We start from the raw sequence: 24,424 nt of genomic DNA on the forward strand, positions 1-24,424 counted from the left end.
TGGGTTTTGGCTAACCTAGCTGCACCCAACCTCTGTTCCTGACTCTGTTCTTATAGCTGGAGATGTGATGGATTCCTCTTGTCTCCTGCCAGTTTATAGGATGGCAGAGTTTCTGTAATTCTGTGGTTTAGATGCTTGAGATTTGAGACATTCTGGAAAAGTACAAGGTGGGCTAAATTATTTGTGATGTTGGCAAAACTCTTTGTCACCATGCTGAATGCTGGCTTCTAGAGCTGCTAAGCATTTATATTTTAAAAATCCTTTTTGGTATTAAGTATTTGAGTGTGAGCAGCATTTCCAAGACTCAGGCATAATTGTTTGGTAATTCATACTGATCAGATGTGTCTTTCAGTTCTGATTTTAATATTTGGCCAGATTTAAAATCATGCCTCTTCTGACCTCTGTTCTTTCACCATCTTACATGTTATTGTGAGAACATTAATTAAAAAATCCCAAATCTATTTACAATCAGTTTATAACAATTATGTTGTTAAAAAGGTAAAAAAAAAAAGTCACAGAGGTCTTTTTGTGTTGAGAAAATATACTACCTGTTATTTTCTTTTTAGTGAAAAATTTCTTAGCACTATTGTTTACATTACAGTGATGTTTGTCAGTTTAAACATTAGAACTGTTTTTCAGTGAAAAATACTTTCAATAGAAATGGAGTTTTTCCACATTTTTCTAACATTGCTGTGGTGTAATTTTGTCAGGGAGGCAGCTGGAGGTCTCAGCTGCAAGGTGTTCATTTCAGAGGAGAGGGATGGATGAATAGGAGCCAGAGAAACAGATGACTTACAAATATTATCAAGGCTATATTATATATACTTTAACAAGCATGGCTCCTTTTTTGTGTTAATTTTTAAAGTAGCTAGGATTAAGAATTTAAATCAGGATGAATTCTAAGTCAATAGAACATGGAACTGATGTCTACTGAGCTAGGCAGAATATGTGGCAAATTTAGAATTCCTTCTCTAAAAGGATGTTTTTTCAGATAGTTCTAGGTATCCTCCATTTGTCTCTGCAATCCTGGTTCCAGATATCTCAAGAGTGTCCCCCTCTTTATAAGCCAGTACTTATATTTGTATAATTGGATTGCAAGGTTTTTGTTGTTAGAAACTTTCATCTCTTCCTAATTTAAGGATTATACCTTTATAAGGATTGGACAAGGAATTTTAATGCATTGCTGGCAGAACCTGTTGATAAGATAACTAGTACATGTAATAGCCATTAGTAACTTGGTTTGCTTTTTTTTTTCATTTTGCTTTGTGGAGGTTTTGTTCAGGTTTGGTTTGGGTTTTTTGGTTGTTTTTTTTTTCAATGGTGAATACTTCAAAAGTAATATTTAAAAACAAGGATGTAAGTGTCTAAATCTTTGATCTCTTTTAGATTTCAATTATATTTAGGAAATATATCATGGAATATTTTTGCATGAAAAGGCATGTTAGTGACCCAAAATCATAGGTGTTAGAATTGTGTGTGTTTCAAAAATAGGGATATGCATAAAGATACTTGTTTTCCTTCAGAAGTGTGAACTAGTGTCAATGGAGAAGACTCCATTAACAATTCTGGGTGCATTTTGAAGCCTTACCAGAAAACTGTAGGTTGTATTCTGTGTGCAAGCAAGATCTTACTGCAATAATGGAAAATCAGAACATAACACGTGTTGTTCTTTACCTCCTTCAGAAGCCCCCAGAAGCTGTGCCTGCAGACCTACCAGCCCTTTTCGATCTTGTTCCTATAATCTCTGATCAGTCACAGTACATTAAACATTTGGAAGCAGAAGTGAAGTTTTACAAGGTATCAGATAACTTATTTGGCCTACTAAAACCCTGGTCCCCCAAATGTGAAGAACTGCATTAAAAGCAGCTTACATTTAAATTTGAGATTGATTGCTGTAATGACCAAAACTGAGCCAAATGCAGTTCAGTAGATTCCTTACCCTGTGTCTTGGTATCTGGTATTTAAGGGTCTTTAAGGACATTTTAACATCCTGTCACAAATACACATAAGCATTTTTTTAAAGAAGATTTACAACAGTATAAGCTGCAAAAATACAAAATCTCTCTTTTGCAAATTCTTAGTCTCTCTAAAAGGGTTGAAACTTTTGAAAATGTTCATCTAGACCCTTGGTCTCAAGATGCATTTCAATATTGATTGGCATCTTAAGGAACCTTTTAAATGCAATTCCTTCATCCTATAGGAGGAGTTGTGTGGTGTAAAAGATCAAGAACAGGCAGTTTTACTTGAAAATGAGGAACTCCATCAGAAGCTGAAATTCTTAACTGCAGAATACATGTTGAGAGAACAAACTCATCTTGATGCCTCAGTAAGTTTTTATTTTTTGTTGCTTTAATCAGTGCTCAAGGATTTGGCCAGATTATTTTTATGGAAGGGTATACAAATGGTTATCTGCAAATGGAATTTTAGTCAAAATTTAATAAGAGTTTGTAAATATGGATTTCCTTGGGTAACATAATTTTCATAGGTTGCTAATCTAATTAAATTGTATATTGCTTCTTATATTCTACTGAGGATTGTTCAGTAGAATATAATGAATATTGTTTATTGGTTCTTATATTCTATGAATATTGTTTATTGTTTCTTATATTCTACTGAAGATTATAAGGTTCAATACTTAAGTAAGTAAATTTGTTTAAAAAACCAGCCTGCATAATCATAACTGAAGCATTAAAACTTTCATTTTAGGCAAATACTCAGAAATCCTGGCCTGTAGGTGGTAAAGGCTGTAGCACCCACCAGCCTGTCACCTCCTCACTGGCACAAAACAAAGATCAGGCTTTTGTGGCACCAGCTTCTGGAGACAAAGCCAGATGGCCTGTAGAACTGGTTGGTATCACCTTCCTTCACAGACTCCTACCTTTGCAAAACTCTTCAGGGTTGTTGTTGTTGTTGTTGTTCCAGTTCTGATGATCGGCTTTTAACAGACACAGAGGTTTTAGTTGACTGAAACATAATCTAAGCCCAAATTTTATTCTCTTAAACCTCATCTTCTCATTATACCCTAATTATTATTATTGTGCAGTTAGACACAGATGGCAGGTTCTGTCTGCAGATGATGACTTCCCAGAGATAATTCTTGTTTAAAGATGATGACTTCACTGTACTTGGGAGAATCTTAGGTGTAACACAGCACCCAAGCAGGTGGGAATTAGCTGGTGTAATTTATGTAGCCCTCCACACAAGCTCTTTTCATAATGAGTTGTTCTGCTCCTGGAGCAGTACAGGCTGAGTAAGGTACAAAAGTAGTTTTGTGCAATCTGCTTTCCCTAAGATGAATTACACACTTTGTGATTTTAGAGATATAGAGGAGTCCTAGTAATTTAGAGATGATGTTGTTTCTTCGTGTATTTTTAGTTTCAGAGGATATTAATTTTCATTTTGCTCTGAAGTAGTGGGGTAGTTTTGCTATCTTTTGGGAAAAAATTGGCTAATTGAAAAATTTTTATATATTTTATTCATGTGCATTTGTGTACTGTGGAATTTATACGGTACTTCAATTATATGGGATTTGAGGGTTTTTTCATATAAATATATTGTTTTGGGGTTTTTTATACTATTATAGCTGAAGATCTCAGTGATCACTGATGCCTGCAGTTGTTTGGAAGCAGTGTTTTACAGTAATTGCTTTTTTCTTCATCTGCCACATTTAAATCAGGAGAATCATTTTGATTGTAACTTTGTACTAAGTGTCATAGTGAGCTAAATTTGTAGTGTTTATCTGGTTTTGTTATCATCATTGTATTTAACATGGGTGTGGTTGATTCATATACCTAGTTCTTCACCAGGTATATGAAGAGTAACTCACTGCATTATAAATAAATAGCCTGTGTAATTGAAGTTCTTAATAATTATGTATTAATATCTGCTGACTTGTGGGAAAGCAAGAGCAAACTCGAGACATGATTATCAGTTTCTGGGAATCATTGTAGAGAACTGAGGAATGCAGTTGGAATTGAAACAATTTACCATATGAGGATCTGGCAAAAAACCTTGTTTAGAAACAAAAAAATGGGAGGGTTGTTCACTTTTTAGACTTCCAGAAAAGTGAAATATTTAGGTTTCTCTGCCACTAGTATTTCAACAGGTTTATGTCCTCGGGGGAAAAGAATGTGGGTAAAGTCTAGGTTTATTTGTAAAGACTGTTATGAAGAAAGCAAGACATATCTTCTCCCATCTTTTCTAAAGGAGAATCTAAAACTTCTTTATCAAGAAAAAGTCAATATCCTCGATGATCAAATACAGTCTCTAAGGTAAAGTTAATTTTTTTTTTCTTAAAATAATCCTTAAAAAATTGTCACTGCATAACAGCATGAATCACTCTTAATCTGAATTTAAGTAAGAGAATGCCTGAATGTCTGAATGTTGTGTCTTCTGATAGTATCCCTAAAAACTGGTTTTCTTTTAAGTTCTCTCAAATATCGATGTAGCAAAATTGAATGTACTGCTTCTTTATAGAAACAGTAGCATATATATATACATATACATACACATATATAGACATATATATGAAACATCTTATCTTTTTTATATACATATATATATTTTTACGTACATATATATACATATTTATATATAAAAAATCTTATCTTTTTTACCCTCTTTCCCCTAAGAAAGGTCATGTAAGATAGACCACTCAAAGAAAAAAGAGAGGTTACAATTTTAACTTGTGTGACAACTTCCATAATTAGCTACTTTCCACTACTGTTTAATCATGTTTTTCCCTCAATAAATTGTGGTTTCATATTTTTGAAAATGCTAGACTGTTCTCTGTGTAAAAAGAGTTATTGGTAGGGAGACAAGTTAAAAGAATGCTTTGGTGAAACCAGCAACGTACAAAGCCAGTTGTCTTAGTGACGGTAAAGGAGGATCTTTAATTTCAGCTGTCATGATCCAATTTTTTTCCCCCTTGGTCTCAAGTGTTACATTTACTCAAAATTAATTGTTGGGGATTGTCTCAGAAGTTCCTTAAGTACATTATTCAGCCTCTGATTTCTCCTAAGAGGCATGATCTGGCAAACAGGAAGTTCTGCAAAACTAAATTTTATTGAAGTGAGAAATTATATCATTTTCAGTGATATATTTCTTTCTTCCCTTTTAACTTCAAGGATGAATGTACACAGGACTTGCTGATTTCTGTCCAAAACTTTGCAACAATAGGTTTGTTGCACCATGACTGTCTAAGGATATTTGCAGAGCAAATTCTGTTCAGGTTATAGTGGGTTATATGCAATAGACCAAGTACTAAAATTGGAAAAAGTGCGCAGAAGATTTTCCAGATGGAAATAAGAATGCACGCAGTGTATATATCATGTGCACAGTAAATCCAATGCAAGCAGAATGTGTCAGACTTCCTGAGTGTGTGCTGCCCAGATGGCCTGCATAACAAACCCAAAGCTTTGGATTCATTGCACAATTTGTCAAATTGATCTATATGTGCACAGTGTGCGTTTGTCTGGAACTTCCTGATGTTAACATTCCTATTGCTTGCAATCTCCCCAGCCTGACACATGCTTGGAAATTCTGGAGAAAATTCTTCTGAGCACCTGGTAAAAATTTTGGAGACAAGTAAAAAAGTTAGCCTGTTTTTCTGCACATGTGTTTGACCTCAGGTTGTGTTTATTGCTGGATCTGAGTGAATGTGCTGATTTCTTGTCTAGGGAGTAGAGAATAAATATGAAGTTAGTGGTACTATTAATAAAAGCAACAGGAAATTGTTAGAGTATTGAAATATTTATACAGCTGAGTTTTTTTCCTAATAATTAATATTATATTCTGTTCAGACAAAATGTAAGCCTACAGGTTTTTTCCTCTAATAAATTTCTGTTTAAGTTCAATATTTTCTGATAATATGGGGGAAGAAACAAATTAACACAGTATTGTTTTGTCTATTAATAATTTTGATTGGGCAGTTTAACTGTTACTTCTCTGTTAAAGTCTTCCTTAGCCTCTTGAAAATGTGTAAAATACTGTTCATTACAGGAATTCTTACAGTTATTTTTAGGTTGCATTTGTAGTTATATATTGTATATGAATATGACTTGTAGAAATATCTAATTTCACAATTTCTTCTTTCTAGAAAAGACCTTTCAGAATCTCAGAAGACATGCAAAGATTTGGAAGGAAGGCTGAAACACCAGAAGTCCCTGTTTGCAGCCAGGAATTCTGGCCAGGTTGGTGGTCTGTGCCTGAACTGTGCCCAGCACGAGGCCATTCTCGCACAGACTCACTGCAATGTCCACGTGCAGACCATCGAGAGGCTGACGAGGTGGGTACTGGGGGTGTGGATTTGTGTTGGAAGCTGTTGCAGGGCTTGCAAGGGTTGCAGGGTGAAGAGAGAGATGAGAATGTTGACTTCATGTTCAGAAGGCTTGATTTATTATTTTATTATATATATTACATTATAACTATGCTAAAAAGAAATAGAGAGAAAGTTTTCAGAATGCTAGCTAACCTAAGAATAGAAAAGGAATGAATAATAAAGGAGCTCTCTCTGATTCTGTCCCAGAGAGATCTTGTCTTTGATTGGCCCTTAATTGTAAACATGCAACATTGGCCAATCACAGGTGCACCTGTTACATTCCACAGCAGCAGATAACCATTGTTTACATTCTTTTTCTGGGGCCTCAGCTTTCCAGAAGGAAAAATCCTAAAGAAAGGATTTTTATGAAAAGATGTCAGTGACAGGAAGCATGGCCATGGCTGCTTGCATTAAACCTTTGAAGTCTCAATGTGTTGGGTTACATTTGTAGAGAAAGATGCATTTCTGGAACAGTACACTCCAAGCTGGAGTCATAATGCTGAAATCAGTAAATGTAGGTCCCAACTACTTCAAAATCCACAATAGCTTTGCTGTTTATTTCAAGTGAGAAAGAATTTTAGTTGTTATAATGTAATTATGTACCTTGGGCTGACCAGATAATGAGACAATTTACAGTCTGTTTCCTGTACTTTTTGTACAAACAAATCCTTCACTCTGTCAGCACAAATATTGTGCAAGTCCATGCATTTTGACTGATTATTTTTTGCAACAGTTCATTATTATTCTGTAGTTGGAAGATCTTCTGGCTCCACTTTATTCTCTTTCCCTCTGAGGAAATTTTTAGATATATCAACAATAGGTTGTGTGCTTAGGGTAGGATGCATTTCCTACCCCAACACCTGTAGCAGTTCCTCCCTGACTACAATAAGACAGGGAAAAGAAGTTCCATTGGACAAAAATAAATGAAATTATTTGTTGCACCATTTTTTTTAAAAAGTATACATTTATTTAAATTTTTTTTTTAAAATCACAGCTAGGGAAGGGAGAAACAAAGAAAAAACTATATAGGCTGGATATATGTAATTCAGGGATCCCAACATTAAATTCTTTTCCTTAAGGAATTCTGCCAGTCAATTTATCTTCAAAAAAAACTCTACCTTTCTACTTGCTAGTAATAATGATATGATACTGCAACTTTCTCCAAGTTTGTTAAACAGCCATCTATTTATTGTCAGATATCTGAAGCTTCTTGGAATTTCTGAAGTATTAAATGAGCCTGAGATGGAATAGTGGGTCAGTTAGAAGCAGGGAGACTGAAGGGGCATAGAACATAAATGTACTCAGTCAAGTGGGCATTATCCCTCTGCACTAGATGGTTATTGCCAGGATTTATGTATTTTTTTCTATTAGCAAGTCCAGAAATTTTCTGGGAAAGCTCTATTGCTGAGAAGTCATGTTTCAAAATCTACTTTTGTAACAAAAGTAATTATTTGTCACAGATGTTGGAAAATAGGAACAAACTGTAAATCAGTACATTCTTGTTCTCTTATATTATGGTGAGCTTGAAATAAAAGATTTGAATTGACCTCTTTATTTATCTTAAACCATTATTTCATTTAGAGGTTTAAAAACATCTAAAAGCTACCTCTATGTGTTGTGCAGTTTATTAAAAACAAGGGTATTTCAGTAGGAATTTTCAAAGGAACTTTATCCAATTCAAAAATGAAATGAAATTTCAAAGTATGACTGCTAGGTCTCTGACAAATACAAAAAAATGTGTTGCCATTTTACACAACATTAAGAGCACAACAGTTTTCAGACAGAATCTTGAGCCACACCTAAACCACAGACAACAGATAAAACTTAATTTAAAAGCTTTTAACATATCAAAATAGTGAAAAGATGAGGTTAACTATTACAGTTCTACCAACTCTGCTTTACCATTTAGTACAGATTTCAGTGTTTTAGTGAAGAGTTGTAGAATCCAGGTGTCCTATTGTTTGGCTTAGTTCCAGATTGCAGCAAATGGATTTAGATTGTCATTTGATATACTTCGAGATTACTTGTTGAACCTAACCCTTCCTTTTTATTATTTTTTCCCTCTTTCACATTTAATGAAAGTGTAATTCCATATTGCTTTTTTTTATTATTTGCATGGATCCCCATTTTGTTACATAAACAGAATGTGCTCAGCTTCCATACATTAATGATTTGAGATCTGCTGTCTTTACTGGCAGTTTCTCTAATGATCTATGCTTTTAAAATGAAGGACTGGTTGTCAAGCAAATGATATTTTCAGTATCTGCCAAGCTTGCAATACGCTGTCTTTCACTCATGAGTTTTATTCTTGCTTTGCTTACCACTTTGCTGAAGTCTATTATTTGTATGTATTTTATATTTGGTATACCTGTTGTTTGGGGTTTTTTCTCATACAAAAAGAAATAGAAACATCTGGCTTGGTTTTTGTTTTAATATGCAGAGAAAGAGATGACTTGATGGATGCACTTGTTTCAGTGAGACAAAGCATAAAAGAGATGCAGCAAAGAGAATCTAATGCTTGTAAGCAAGTTGAACACGCTGTGCAAATGGCAGAAGAGGCCAATTTTGAAAAAACAAAGGTAAATCCATCACGAAATTAGAGCTTTTTAGTGTTCCAATCTAATGCAAATGTTAATTAGTTTTCATGCTAATGAGAGAATGCCTGCATAAGACCTTAATCATATTTTAATATAATGCAGATTTAAAACAACTGCACCACGTGACTGTTTCTGAGCAGTAATGTGAATTCTGTATTCAAGTTCCTAAATTCTCATCAATACTATGAGGAGTGCTGCATTTTTTAATTGATGTACTTTCACAGCTAGGTGATATAAATTCATTGTAGAATTTTCAAAGATATTCATGATATGTAAGAGGATAATTTTGACATCACCCTTCTGACCTACTCTGGAAAAAATAGTTAAAATGCTTGCAAACAGTTATTTTTTGCCTCAGATGAGAGCAGTGCAAGAACTGATTGACTATCAGAGCTCTTTGAAGACGAGAAGCCTTGTCTAATGCTAAGCTTGTCTAAGCTACTGGTGTTATGTAAATAATAGTGATAAAACCAGTTTTGATCTAATGCTTGTGTTAGCCCTGTACTCAATCAACCTATATTCACCTAAATTATTTCCTTGATAGTTACTGACATCTACTGTACTATTAGTGAATTACTGTGGAATAGAGAGAGTTGCTTTGGTTTGGTTTTTGTAATTGAATGCAAACAAGGTTGATGTAATTGTTCTATTGATAAAATTGGTGTTATTTATCCAGCGCTGTAAGAGAAGACTGGGTGCTTGTAGGATTGTGTGAAGTCCTGCTAGTTTGTCTTCAAGGCTGAATAGTAGTCTGGTATTTTTTTCATGTCCCAAAACTGTTTTAATATGAAAGAACAGGAAAAAAAAATTACTTATACTGCATTAATTTTGCCTTTTTACAAGTACTGGTGTATACCTCTTGGTAAGTACAAATCATCTTTTTTTTTTGCCCTGTCCTATTCTACTCTCAAGTGCTGTTTTTCTTGATAACTAGCATGGAATCCCATAGAAGACTCCACATAACAGAAGTGAGAATTAACACATCAAGCTTTTAAATCCTATAATTGCAATTTCATCAGCCTGCTGTCCCAAAGTCTAACCTTGGGTGCTTATCATTTAAAACCACCATTTCTTCTTGACTTTTGGTTGTCTCTATAGTTTTTGGCCTCTTGCTTATTGCATAGAGCAGGAAGGAAATATGTTATGTTTAAGTTGAAGCAAAATCAGGAATATATTTTTGACACAAATGTCATAAAAGAATAATTGTTTGAACTGCTCATTGTGCAGTCAGAACAGTGGAGCTAACAAAATACACGTTTCTTCTTGAAATGCAACTAATGCAACTGCTTTCTTCTAGAGTGCATTGGTTTAGATGTCTACCAAGCTGCAGCAGTTGTATGCAGGCAATTGTTTGCTGATGATTCTTTCTTACAGAAAAGGATTTAATGCTATAACAGAGGAATTCTCTCACCTGAAGAGGGTCCCACAGAATTGCCATAAAACTGAAGGATGCTGTTAGAGCATTCTCTAAAAAACATAGTTTAACTTGCTCCCCCCATGAATAGTCCAAAGCCAAAAAAACTAAACACAGGGAATTGGCTTTGAGTGAAAGAAAAATAAGCAGTTTAAAAACATAATTTGAAAATAAAGTGTAATAAGTTAGAAGTCCTAAAGGGAGAATACACTAGCTTCTTTGAAACAGAATAGGCTGGATATCAATGGAATGTTGAAATTAAATCTAGTTCATCCGTAGGCTAGCAAAGCTCCCTTCAGGGTGCTTTGAATACTTCGATTTACTTGCAATGGACTAGTGTATTTCTGATTTAAGCTGACATAACACTCAAATTCTACACTTTGGCAGAGATACAGCAGCATAAATAGATAAACATCATCTTTTTTCCCCCAGCATTTTTAGAAGATAGTGAAGACAGTGTTTTGAGAGTTCTTCAACTTACATTTCTTCTTTTTTCATAGAAAACCCATCTATAATCCTGTGGTTTAGCATCTGAAATTAAGCAGTACTTTATGAGGTATTTAGTAGACTAAATTTTTGACAAACCTGAAACTTATTTGTCTTTTTTTGTATCTTTACTGAGTGCTTTCAGGTTTCTCAGCATTCTGCACTCAGTAATTCACTTCAGGAGAAGACTTAAGTGGAAGAGCATACATTCATACATTTTATTAATTTTTCCTTCAGTTCTTTAGTTAGACAGTAAGCACTGTATTTGCAAAGAGTCAAATACTGGAGGCTGATTTTAATGATGTGCATTCAGGAATTTCAAATTTTAATGTAAGATGAGTAATCATAATTTTAGAAGAACAGCTACTTATTTGGAAAATACACCCAGAAAAATGCTTCCATTATTGCTAAAAGCAATTAAATTTCTCAGTTACAGTAAGGCATCTTAAACATACATACAAACCTACAAACATATACATCTGTTTTCATTTTGTTAGTCCTATTCTAGATGTTAACACAGTAGGATATGTATAAACATCATTAAAAATGCATTAAAAAAAGACATTTCTAATAGCAAATTGGTTTCTTTGAGGTTATTAAATGAATACCATGTTTGTTTAACAATTTTAGGTTTCTTTCATTTAAGTAAATTGGGTTTTTTAGGCTCTCATCCACTGTGAACAACTGAAAAGTGAGATGGAACGCCAGAAGAATTATCTTGAAAAGGAGTTGGCTGCCCAGCTAAATAAGAAGACTGATGAAAAAGAAGCACTGCGGCGGGAAATGAAGAAGGAAAGGGAGGACTTGGCAGCAATGGTATGGGTTGGTTCTTTCCCTGTTTGTGGATTACAATGAGTGTACCATCTTCTTTAAACTTCATTTACTTGTCTTTTCTTTTTGGTTTTGGGTGTGAGAGCTCAGTCACTTCTACCATTTTTTTTAAAGCAATGGTAGATAAGTGATGTTTTGAGTTTGAATAACTGGGTTTTGTGCTATGTCACTAGATACATACTAGGTTGTTGGTGTTATGCACTTTGTTTTAGTTTGCATAATAATTTTAATGCACTGTGTCAGAGTAAGGAAGAGTTAGGTAATATGTGATGAAAGGTTTGTACCTAGTTTTTTTATAAAAATTATTATTTAGTTTGCCATGGCAAGCATTCAGAAGTTAGCAAATATCAAATTTAGGATTCTTTGCTACTTTGATCTTATATATACATTAATGTTACAATACCATTATTTCAAAGTGATCTTATCATATGTTTAGTTTTCCCACCTGCAGAAATGTGTTGGAATCTCTTTTCTCACTCTTACTAATGTTTATAAACTCTCTGAGACAGAATCTGTCTCATCATTTATGCCATGACCATAGTCTTGATAACCTTGTTTTAGGCTTCTAGATGCTGCTCTAATTTGAGTATAAAACATGAGGGTTTTCTGCCCAATGGAGTGTACAGAGGAAAGCTCAAGCTAACACCAGTAAGCTTGTGGTAGAGGAGACTTCTAAGATGATTAAAATGGGAAGTAATGTAGAGAGTCATATACTTCATGAATTAGTGGTATTCATGCTTGTTTGATCTGCAACATCTTCAGCTATTTATGGGGGAGGTTTGAAAACAAGAGAGTCAATTTCTCTCCTGCTTGAACACTTTTTCTTATCTTTTGGAACTCTTTTATAAGTTGTATGTATTATTTCTAAAAATTTGGAGAGCACAAACTGAGCAAAATAAACCATTTAAGTGTGTATAAAAAAACCTTCTTTGCCTCCAATTCCAGATACCAAAACAGATATTAAGCACAGTGATAGAGACTAACTGATCTTTAAGTATGTGAACTGATCATCAGTGATCTGTTGCCAGGGAAACTGAAATTAAAAAAATAATCTTCCACTGGAGACATTATTAAGCAACTCCTTGTTTGACTTCTTGCTATCTATTAGAAGTTAATTGCTTTATTACAGAGTTGATTTAAAGCAGTGTATTCACTCCAAAGTACAGCCTATTAGACAAGCATTTCATACTTTTTTTGGTAGAATATTTCACCCCATGTCATCACATTAGTTTGTATTTCATCACCCACTGAAATTGTTTTACTGGAACCAATTCCCACCTTAAGTAGTTGTGCACTTTTTTTTTTTTAAATAAATCCTGCACATACATTAAACAACATATAGTGACACTATGATGGTGTCATGCTTGGTAATTAAAGAGATGGGATGACTGTAGAAAATTATGATCTATGTTAAGGATTTACACATACATATGATTAACTACTTTTATGTTTTAGGATTATGAGGTGGTAGAAATGGTATACTGTGGATCAAGTCAAGATTCATCTCAATATTTTCTTGCTTACTTTATGAAATGGTTTGTTTGAAGAGGACAATTGCCATGATAGTTAAATCAGGTGGATGTATAAGGAGTGAAAAATAGTTATGAATATATAATCCATTAGGTTTGACTTTGAATTTCTGAAAGTTAACCTAGAACTGTCAGACACCATTATTTCCACTTATTAGTAAGCTTCAGGGCTAAACAGCTGAAGGTTCACTGTCTCTGTTTTATTGTTACATTTTTTAATCATCCAGCAAAATTTCATCTGAATTACATTAGAATTTTTAATATACTAATTCTATATGAGTTTTTCACAACAGTATGCTTTGACCTATAGTGTTGAAATATTTTCTGGATTTGAAAATTAATTTACTATCAGTTCTTGCAGCAACAGTTTTCTTTAGCTAGGGGAGTATGATTTGGTTTGAATCAATCTACATATGGATGGATAAGAAGGTGTTAAATAGTACTCTTACATTGCAAAACTAATGTAGCCAGCTGCTTCTGACACCTCGTCCATATTAACAAGTTCTGGAGACTAGTGCAGTTGATGAAAAGTTTCAAATAAACTACTGCATGATAAATAAATTAAAAATAGTGAACCCATTAAAAATGTAGTCATATTCTGTTATATTATTAATAATAATTGATTTTTTTATTGTACATGCTTCATTTTTTATTACATTTTTTAATGTCATGTATTTTGTCTATGTACAGTTGCTTTTGAGGAGAAAGTTCCACAAGAGTTTGCTCTGTGGTTGGTCAAATTGCATCATTACAGGGTTCTTGGACTTTTTCAGGTGACAGCTTTGTCTAAGGATGTGGCTGTTCTGGAGGCCCAAATAGAGAGAATTACAAGGGAAAAGAATTCTCTAGCTAGCCAGTTAGAAGAATCACAGTGCCAGCTTGCATCTCATGAGATGGAGATGAATAAGGTAAGCACATTTATAAAGGAGCATTGAACTTGTTTTTCCTTATCATTGTGACCTCAGAGAAGAGAATTTTTACCTTGTCCATTTTCCTGTTTTGGTAAGGAATGTGTGGTAACTGAAGACTTCATCTCAATATACCAGAGGCAACTACAGCTATTCTAATTGCAGGAGTACAAAAATAACTTTTTTCATTTCCAAGCCACCTTGTCATGCAGAAGCTAACTTTTCTATTTTGCAGCTTATGAGGGTCACTATTTAAAACACTATCCCAGTGTTTCAGTAAAGAACTGAGTTTGGTCTGAGAGAGACAGCATAGACTTCAACAGTGTCCTTAACTGCCACCTGTGGGACTTGCAGTGCTACAATAAAAGGAGCTACATCAAAACACTGATTTTTAAGTTCTTTCCTTTGGATTTTTATGTAGTATGTTGCTTAATTTAGTGTTATTGATAGTAAGGCTCTTACAAAGACATCTAGTTAAGAATTACAGCTTAACATGCGTCTTGTGTAGATCATCACACCTGGGTCCTTTTTTTGCATGTTTCTCAATCAGTTAGAGCCTTAATGGGGGTCATAACATGAGAAAAAAAAAAACCCAACTTATTACATCCTCTTGAAATGTCTGTATTCCTTACCAATCATCCCAGGACTCATCCTACCTCCCCAGTTGTTAACTGCAAGGATTTGAGGAGCAATTTATTTTTCAGGCCTTTAGAGATTTCAGGAAAGGTTTTCAACAGTTCCTATCTTCCCCTCCTGCCCTGGCTGATAGAAGGAGGTAAAAGTATTGCAGAAAATTCACAGCAAAAAGTCATCCCAACTTACTAGAAAATTTATTTAATTTTAACTGTAAGACAAATGAGTATATTAAAAATGTCAGAATGGTTTGATCTACCAATTCTGGAACACACTTCTGGTCTCTCAAGCTGGGTCCACAAATCACTAGCACCACTTACAGGGGTGGTGAAATAGGCAGTAGGTTCAAATATTCATTGGTCTGAAAAGAACAATTTTGTGCCCTACCAATTTGAAGTTACCTCTCTGGAGATGATACTGTGGTTCCAGTCCCTGCTTCAGTTCATGTTAATAGAAAGTTGAACAGGTGGTCACCTTTCAATAGTCTATTAATTTCACTGTCCTGAGAGATTGGAAAACTTTATTTCTGTCCCTGTACTAAACTGAGAAGTCTTGAAAATCCTGGAGAAACCTCCCAACCACTGAGCTGACAGGACTGTGTGCATCACCCTGACATTTTCATTGGCCATGTGACATCTTTGCTTGTGAATCTGACTCCTTGTTTCCTGACTCAATTTGCCATTATTAAAACCAGCAAATAACAACACTTTTGTTTTGAGTTTTATCCAAAATATTGGTTTTCTTCATGCACCAGAAGTCAGGGAAAGAAAATATGGAGTGAGGTTCTATTTCTTTCATTCTTGAGAAGACTGAAAAATCCATTATTAGGACAGCACCATCTGCTGATTCTTCTATGTTATTCCCTTTGTGCAGTGTGTGGAGGAGCTGAAAGCGAGGCTTGCTGTATTTTTTTAATTTCATTTGGAGGAAGTGACATGTTACATTTTGTTACATCCTTCAGATAAATGAAGGGGGAGGTAGAAATCCAGCAAGCTCTGCAGCTGCATCTCAAGATATTTTTTTTTACTTGCACATAATATTTTAGTGTTTAAAAAATGCTTTAGAACTTTGCCGTTCTTCAGAGCGTTTGCTGCTTTGGGTTATTTGAAATGGCTAAATTCACAAGTTGTCCTTTGAATTTATAAGTGATGCTACTTCTTGAAAGTTATGACAGTTGGTTTAGTTTTTTCCTAGAGTGATTTCATTGCAGTATCCATATTTACATTTTCCCTACCTTTTTTTTAAGGAGAAAAAAAAAAAGTGAAAATGAGAAGAGGTATAAGACTGAAAAACATAAATTAATTTGGATTGTAGAATATGTGAGAATGTTGTTGAGAAGCACAGAGGATTGTAGCAGCAAATTAAAAGGGTGTACATTTTAGGAGCAGGTGCTGAGAGAATATAAGCAAGGCAGGAAAGTAGAGTGAGTTGGAAAGAAAGTTGACTAAGAGGAGCTGTGAGTAAACACATTTGCATTCTCACTAAGGAATGTGCATGGTTGGTTAATTAAGGTGAAATGAACAGGCACAAATTGGAGGTGATGGCACAGGGTAAGAACAAAAAGGGGACAGCTTAGATTGAAAATTGGAAGAATAACCCTGCACAGCAGTAAAGTTATGTGAAAGGGATTAGTGATCTTCTGGTTTTGTTTTTTTTTTTTTTTTTTTTGCTTTCTCTTAACCCCTTCACATTTCCTCTGAAGTTGATCCCAGATGGAAAGGGTTTAGGAGGTAATATAACAAATATTCCAACAGCAGAGAATAATTGTCCTGTGTAGAAGTGATTTCGTGAAATGTTGCTTTGATCCATTTCTTCTGGACATGTATCCATTTCAATTAGACTGTTTTTTTTAAAGAATTGATCTTCGGTTTGCAGTAAATTTGTAATGCTCTGATCAAACTTTGAAAGTTATTGTGTTAACATTTAAACAATTTCTTTCTCAACAGTGTAAAATTGGCAAGTTAAAATACACCTTTAATTAGGAGTGTGAAAGATGCTTTACTTCTAGGTTTTGAAAGTGTTGACATAGACTTTCTTGGGATTTTACAGAGAATGAGAGAAGAGTATAAAACCAGCAACTGTCATTTAACTGTAGAGATAGATGGATATTTATAACATAAGCATTTATACTTAGCAAAATCTTGATCCAAATATATTTGAATCTAGAAGGTAGTGCACATGTCAAAGTTAATGACTATATATAGAATTCAGATCCACCTTTCTATGTAAAAAACATTTACCATTTGTAGACCTAAAAGATCTGTAAATTAAAAATATGTTGCATTTCAATGACCTGTAGAGGGCACCAAAAGATCTAATTGCAAACCCTGGGCTATGGATTCTTCAAGCTAACAGATCATGTTGTCTGTGCAATCTAACAGGTGTGTGGAGAAATGCGCTATCAGTTGAATCAAACCAAAATGAAGAAGGATGAGGCAGAAAAGGAGCTCAGAGAGTACAGAACAAAAACTATAAGGGAGCTTGAAATTAAGGACCAGGTAAGAGATAATACTGCTATAACTTTGCAGTTATTAGTTGCCTAAGTAGGGTTTTTTCAGAAGCTGGAATGATTCATTTTTCTAATAGTGGTCATTTATTACTGTTAAATGGTTTAAATTGATGGCAAAAAGCCAGCTTTTACTGCTAAATAAATACCTCTTGGTTATCTTGATCTTGTTTTCAGCCCTGGTATGTTCAGTTTTGCGCATCACTCATTCCATGATTTCATATAGAATTACTCTATCATATTATTCATACCAGCTACTTAAATTCTATGTAATGTATACATGTGTTTATACACTTTTTCTCAAAAATAAATCCACACATAATTACCTATACATGCAGCCTAACAGAACATTAAAGGCTCTAAGTATAACCTAATGATGCCAAAAATGAAAATCATTTATCTTCCAATTTCTTTAAAGAGTCAATGTTACTGAATGCTTGGATTCATAGGAAAGTTTAAAAAAACAAATCCAAAACAAAAGTAGCCTTCTAGAAAAAATAACAATAGAAAAAAATCCACTTGGCATTAACTGTTGCTTATCTAAAACTGGGATTTATATTAATACAAAAACCAGTATATGCCTTACAGGTTGTCTGTAAGAAAACATCCCATGCAGTAGGAAAGATTATTAGAGTAATCTGCAACATACTTGGCAAACAGCTTGAACAGGTGTAATCTGCATTTTTTGAAGTGCCCTTTTTCTTGAGGTTCTATCCATTTTTCTCTAGGACTTCAAAATTTGAGTATTCCTTCTTAAGTTCTGATTTACACATAAGAGTCTTCTGAATACACAAATATATAAGACGCACATGAGGATGATTTTTTTAATATGCCTTTTTTTATTTGAGCAGCCTATCCAACACATTTTGAACCTTTCTTTTTCTTTTAAATAACTGAACAGATCATTCCCTGTATAAGAATATATGTAGGGGTAAAATGAAGTATTTAAAAAATTAAATTTTTCATTACCAATTCCTCAAAAGCTGCATGTAGGACAGTAAGTTTATTAACTTAATAGTACAAGCTTAGTCTGGAAGCAATATTAATTCAAGTTATAATGAAAATATATGTAAAATCCAAAGGAGGAGCTTATTAGGTGAAATAACCCTTCAACCATGTATAGAAAATGACACAGCGCAGAAGAAGAGAGGTCTTGAAGTGTTCTTTTTTTCAAGGCTTGCTTTTTTTTCACTCCTGCATCCTTTAGGCCTAGGGACACTGAAAAACAAAAAACAGGCTTGTCGTCTGTGTCTTGACAGATATCACAGATAAAAGAGTTGGCATAATCTTGGCATACAAATAAAACAGGATGTGTTTAATAAGATACTTGAAGAAGTATCTTGGATTTTAAATCCTGTTCTCCAATTTGCTTGAGGATTGCCTTTTGAACAAATTACAAAATTTAACAAAATAGTTTAACCTCATGTGATGACATGCTGGTATTTTAATCAGTGTGGAGCTGAATACACTGAAATGTGGTGATTTATAATTTGATACAAACTGAAATTATGTGAGAGAGAGTTCCTATCAGCAAGAATTATTAGACAATTAGATAAAGATTAGATATTCAGTAATTATGTTATTGTGTTGTTCAAATATGATTGTTGGTTCCTCAAAAAAAGAAAAACAAGCAATTTTGTAATTCTCAGACTCAGTATTTAGCAGCTGTTTTATAGCTGTGGCTCCAGTAACCCAAAAAGTTCTGTATAGGTCCTAGGATTATTTAATGTGTTAAAGGCAGCCCAAGAACAGTGGTTAGAGTGCCTTGTTCTGTTGTTGCCTGTTGGCTGGGGATTTTTAAATCAAATTTTAACAAATGTTAATAAGTTATTGCAAATTATTTTGTTTAAAAAAAATGAAAACAGTTCAATTGCATATATCTTTGTATTTAAAGAAAACCTGAAATGCTTTATCTTATGTGGCACTGAATAGCAAATATTAATTGTTCTTTGGTCTCTCAGCCATGACCTGACCTTCTGGCTAAGAGACAGAGCTGATACCTTCCTTGGCCACCATCTGTTCATAATAAATACATATTTATTTTTTTAAAGTAGAGGGACAATAATGTGGGAATATTTTTATACTATTCTGTATTAAATGATGGAATTTTTTTCTCTTTTAAAAACAAGAGATCATGTTGTAGATTGCCTTTTAATATATTCAGAGCAAGTTTACTGTTTCTTGAGATATAATTGTATTATTAATTGTGCTGTGGAAAAATTTCAGTTTTGAAGATATTTTTTAGTTTACGTGGAGTGATTTTTAAAAAAGGATTATAATTATTCAGGTGTGTCAGAATAGACAGAAAGCCCCACATGTACAATTTAGGATCACCAGATACGTATATCTGCATGTCAAGTAAATACAGATTGGTATTTATCATATGATGGTATTTATAAATCTTATTCAAAATTGAGCTTATATCATTTAGGAAACCTAAAGAGAGTATATATCTTTGGTCTTCCTCCCTTTTACCCTAATATCTTTTTCCCTGTGTTTATTGTTTGGTTAGGACTAACACCCATGTGTCAATATCTGTAATAACTCTCTTATTAGCATTTTACATGAATATTTCTTAATAATTAAGAAGCAAAGAGCAATGTTACTATTTAAATTGAATAACTGTTTTGTAATATCATCCATCATGATCCTGATTAACATCAGGATTATGGAGGGAGGTGGGGGAAAGACTTGTACCACACAGTTTCTCTACACAAAACCCACATCTGTTCATCTGGCCCGAAATGTTGTAAAGTAGCATAACCTACTGCCCTCTCTTTTTCTCTCTCAGCCAGCCCTCCCATTGTGGATGTAGCTGTGCTGAAATAACAGTGCATTACTTAATACTTTTACTGCTTAGGAACAAGCTTTATAGATTATATGAATATAATGCCTTCATGGCAGTAAACTGTGTCCACACTAGGGGTTGTACTAGCACAGCTATATCAGAGAAGAGTCACGCCCTAACCTAAATTGCTGTTATTAGAACAAAAATTGTGTGGCATATTTGACACAGCAGGGCTCCACTTTTATACTACTTTTTTGTTAATTTGTAAGCACTGCATGGCATAATTTATGCATTTCTAACAGAAATCATACTTCTGACACACTATGAAATTGTTCCTCAGATTAACATCACTTGCTCTTTTCTGCTCTGCCTTATAAAAATAAAAATGAAGTTCATTTTTAATAATTTGCTTTCTGTTTGTCTCAAACAATTTATATTTGGCTTAAAATCTTGCAAGCTTCAGCATGTAGAAGTGAAAACAGTTTTTAATATTGGATTTTGCAGTCCAAGCCAATTTGGGCATCCTCCTTATTAGATAGTTCCTACCATTAGCATGGCACCATTGGGAGTTGTGGTGTCCTTGCAGTAAAGTAATAGGACATATTAAATTCAACTCCAGAAAATAACTGCAGCTCTTCAATTTTGTTTTATCAAATTTTGTGAAATCAGATAAATACTTTGTGTAGAAACAAATCCAAGCTAGTAATCTAAGCCTGTAAATAGTCTTTATATTTGGGCAGATATGGTTTGAAGGAGGGTTACAGAATTCTGTTGTCTATCTTCTAGGCGACAAAATTAAAATCTCCAGAAACACAGTACTAAAACCCACAGATTTTTAAGAGTTGCCTGCATTGCAGTTCATAAGTCCAGATAAAAAGAAGTCAAGATTCACTGACATGCATAACCTATACAAATAGGAAGAGCTACACAGCAAAGTATTTTTGTGCAGTATGACAGAACCTAAATGATGTCTCTGTACATTATAGACTGACAATTTTGCAGACAAATAAAAATCTGGCAAAATTGCAGTCCAAAAGCACTTTGCCAAAGGGTATTTTGGGAATGTTTATCTCATTTGTCATAAATCCATGATTTATAGTAACCTAATTTAGATGCTATAAGAGGAGAGATTACTGACTCTGTCTTCATCAAAAATAGTTCAGGCCAAGAATTTGGGTATATATCCTAGAAATGCTTCAGAGTATCCAAAGCAAGACCAGTAACACCTTCTAAAGACCCTGGTTCACTGAAATGTCTTTTTACAAACAGATATTAAGCTTTCATGACTCAGGATTTAAAATACTAGAGTTTTCAACAGCTGTGACATTCAGCATATCACCAGATGTTTGAAACTTGCAAGTTTTAATAACTGATGAAGATGGGTTAGGATTATGTGTTATGTGTATTCTTGTAACAGTCTGTATCTATATCTGATATTCTGTTTTTGTATTAGTTATAAAGGTGCTCTGGAAATTCTGTTTTGAAAAGAAATTCTATTAAATCATCTTTGTATACTTGAGTAATATTTGGCAGGGGAGAAAACCCTCAAAATTCAGAAGATGGCTTGAAACTCTTAGCATGAAATTTTCTCACCTGGTCTGACCTTGAGTATAATGGTCTTAAAAGTAGCAAACCCAAATTGCTTTTGGAAAAGAAAGCATTAAGGAAATTTGATAACCTTTACTGTGACTGAGCTCTTCCTAATTAATCATTTTGTGTTTTGGGCATTGAATGAAATAATTTGAAAATTAGTAAATAAGGAGTAAAATGGCAGTACTTTAAGCCTTGCAAATTTTCTGGCCTGCTCAGGAGGAACTTAATTCTTTTCTTTATAGCTGAACTTACTAGCTCATTTCAAGATTTCTGAGGAAGACATTGACCTACAATCTTGCAATATATATAAAATTATTATATAGCTGCTGCTGCTCTGCTATGGCATAACTTTCCTCTGTCAGCCATCCATTACTCAAGAATCAGTGGTATGAGCAGCCTTCATTGAATCCTACCTATTTCCTTAAGAAAAATGTTTGGGACTAGGATTCCCAGTGGTAGACTTTTCTTTACTCACTTGTCCTCATTTTCTGTATAGGTCTACTTCCCCTAAGCATCTAGCCTGCTAAGAGGAATAACACAGGATCAGGATTTTATTGTACATAACACAGGGTCAGGATTTTATTGTTCATAGTTGTAGTTTGGCCCATGTAATCTTGATCTGTGTTCTGTCATCCATGGTGATGTCACTCCACAGTATATGGAAAGAGAAAATTGTTTATGCACATTAAAAATTATTCAAAGTAGGAAAAGAATTGCACATCTCTTGATATATTTGGTTTATATACTTAAATAAATACTTGGTTTCTTTTGTTTTTTTTTCTTCTTCTCTGACAAGAAAATATGGTTGCTTTATCATTAGTCATTGTGTCAACAATCAGAAGGAAAAAGTCCCTATCACTTGTCAGTTGTTATTGCATAGGTTTTCTTTTCAGCTATTCCTTTAATGCTGTCCAGGAAAGAAGAACCAATCTCATATCAGTAGTCTTAAATAGTGTCTGAAAGGATAAAAGGAACAGGTTTTGTCCTTTCCTGTTTTTCAATAATGAAGCAGGTGTAATCTTCCCCTTCCTTCTTTCTACACGCATCCTTCCTTTTCTGAATTTTTTATCAGCAAGTGAACCATATATTTTGCACTACCTCATTGTCCCCCATCTCCCACCTGTGCAATCCATTAACAAAAAAATCATCCACTGCGAACAAAAACACTTTCTTATCTCTGCTGGTGCCTGCTGAGCTAATCTGTAGTACAGCAATGTTCTCTGTTAAAATGTGACTGTAGTAATCTCTATGGGATTGGAAGTTTTGTTCCTGAAATAGTATTGCAGGTCAGATATTTTGGGAAATTAAAAGCAAATATTTTCATGGAAATGATGTGGTAAAATCCTTGTATAATATGTTTCAGCCGTTCACTCTTGTCATTTCCCAGGGTATTTATCCACAGGGACCATGTTCCTCTTCAAGAGTTTGCACAAGAACAGACCTCAAAGATTATTTCTTAATTTAAAAATTGTGTGTGTGTACTCATTAATCTATACTTTGCAACACATTTTTCTTCTTTCCCCAGCTAACAACGACAGGTAACAAGTTTGCTTCAGTGAGATTTAAAGTGTGTTCCTCTAAACACATCCACCCTCCATGCTATTCCCATAAAGTTCCTCCAGCACCCCTACTCTTCCTAGGAAACTGCAGGCTCATTCTCTGGTAATTCTCCTTTAGTTTGGAAGCAGAGAGTTTGTGGCTGATGGCCTTTGCTTAGGTGATGGCTCTTGTCCTGAGGCTCTGCCGTTTGGTGGAGCACACAAGGTGTGTGGTACTGCCAGGTGCCATCACACTTTGCAGTACAAGGGGCAAAGGGGTCACAGAACTACTTGTCTTTGAGGAATACAACAGTCCTTGATCAGGTCAGGATAATAGCCATCTAAGAAATCACAGCCTGCTTTGCTTATCTAGGTAGGCTATATATTTCTTATCCCTCTGGTCTTTACAGATCAATTGATGTGAGCCAGCCATACAGAAAAAAACTTTCCATGTGTGTTTCTTGGGGCTACTTCTCATGTTTCTGCTGAGGTTTCTTGCCCTTCCTGTCAGGAAAGTTTTTCAGATTCCTATTTTAGGCTAAATGATTTGTAGAATTTGCAGTAGTTCTGTGTGTTTTTGTAAATTAGCCTCTTAGAAAGAGGTGGTCTTTGTGAACTCCTTTAAGCCCTGTTGTACCTATTTGTATATCCTCACAGTTTATAATAAATCTATTTCCAGAATGGGGGTTTCCCCTTTGAAACCATATGTATCTTTCACGAGTGCTTTGTATCCTCATTCAGATTTGAATGGGAAGCAGCAGTAATTCAAACAGAGTGCAAAAGGGAGAAAGCCATTGCTGGGATGTGGAGGGGGTTAACCTTGTGGTGGCCCTAACTCTCTTTCCAAAGTTGGATACTTCTTCAGGTGCAATATGCTATGTCAGATGGCCATGCCTGGGAGGTCTGAGGTTTAGAGACCACTCTGAACCTGGAGTTGCTTGATTGATATAAGGATTAGGATAGAAATGACTGCAAATGACCCCTGCTGCATATGGCCTGATAGTAATCCAAGTAAAACACTTGAAATCTTTCTACAAAACCAGTCTTTTCTGTTGAGCTTTTTTAAATTTAAAAAAAAAATCCAGTTAGGTCTGTCCCTGATTAATTAGTATATTATTAGGTATGGAAGGCAATATGGATGGAGATCAGTGTGAAAATGTGCAAAAATTTCCTGTCAATGGTGCAGATAGTACTTAAATGTACATGCAAGGCCATACTGGAGGCACTTCTTTCAAAGACTTGGTCTTGAGTACTGTCACTGGTATCTCTGCTTTTGAAGGCC

At 34.5% G+C, this 24,424-nt stretch overlaps 1 protein-coding gene across 3 annotated transcripts in view; it reads left to right on the forward strand.

The window, feature by feature from the left end:
* SDCCAG8 (SHH signaling and ciliogenesis regulator SDCCAG8) overlaps positions 1-24,424 on the forward strand; it is a 104,762-nt gene that overhangs the window by 8,501 nt on the left and 71,837 nt on the right. For all 3 annotated transcript variants that reach the window (XR_009418014.1, XM_059467290.1, XM_059467291.1), the window contains exons 4-12: positions 1,684-1,797; positions 2,201-2,326; positions 2,707-2,847; positions 4,207-4,271; positions 6,098-6,286; positions 8,760-8,898; positions 11,480-11,632; positions 13,950-14,084; positions 17,099-17,215. Coding sequence is in view for 2 of the 3 variants with exons in the window: in XM_059467290.1 (XP_059323273.1) it covers positions 1,684-1,797; positions 2,201-2,326; positions 2,707-2,847; positions 4,207-4,271; positions 6,098-6,286; positions 8,760-8,898; positions 11,480-11,632; positions 13,950-14,084; positions 17,099-17,215 (1,179 nt within the window). In the remaining variant the exon portion in view is untranslated. The remainder of the gene's footprint in view (positions 1-1,683; positions 1,798-2,200; positions 2,327-2,706; positions 2,848-4,206; positions 4,272-6,097; positions 6,287-8,759; positions 8,899-11,479; positions 11,633-13,949; positions 14,085-17,098; positions 17,216-24,424) is intronic.

This window comes from Ammospiza nelsoni, chromosome 3, assembly GCF_027579445.1.
Source record: "Ammospiza nelsoni isolate bAmmNel1 chromosome 3, bAmmNel1.pri, whole genome shotgun sequence".
NCBI lineage: Eukaryota > Metazoa > Chordata > Aves > Passeriformes > Passerellidae > Ammospiza > Ammospiza nelsoni.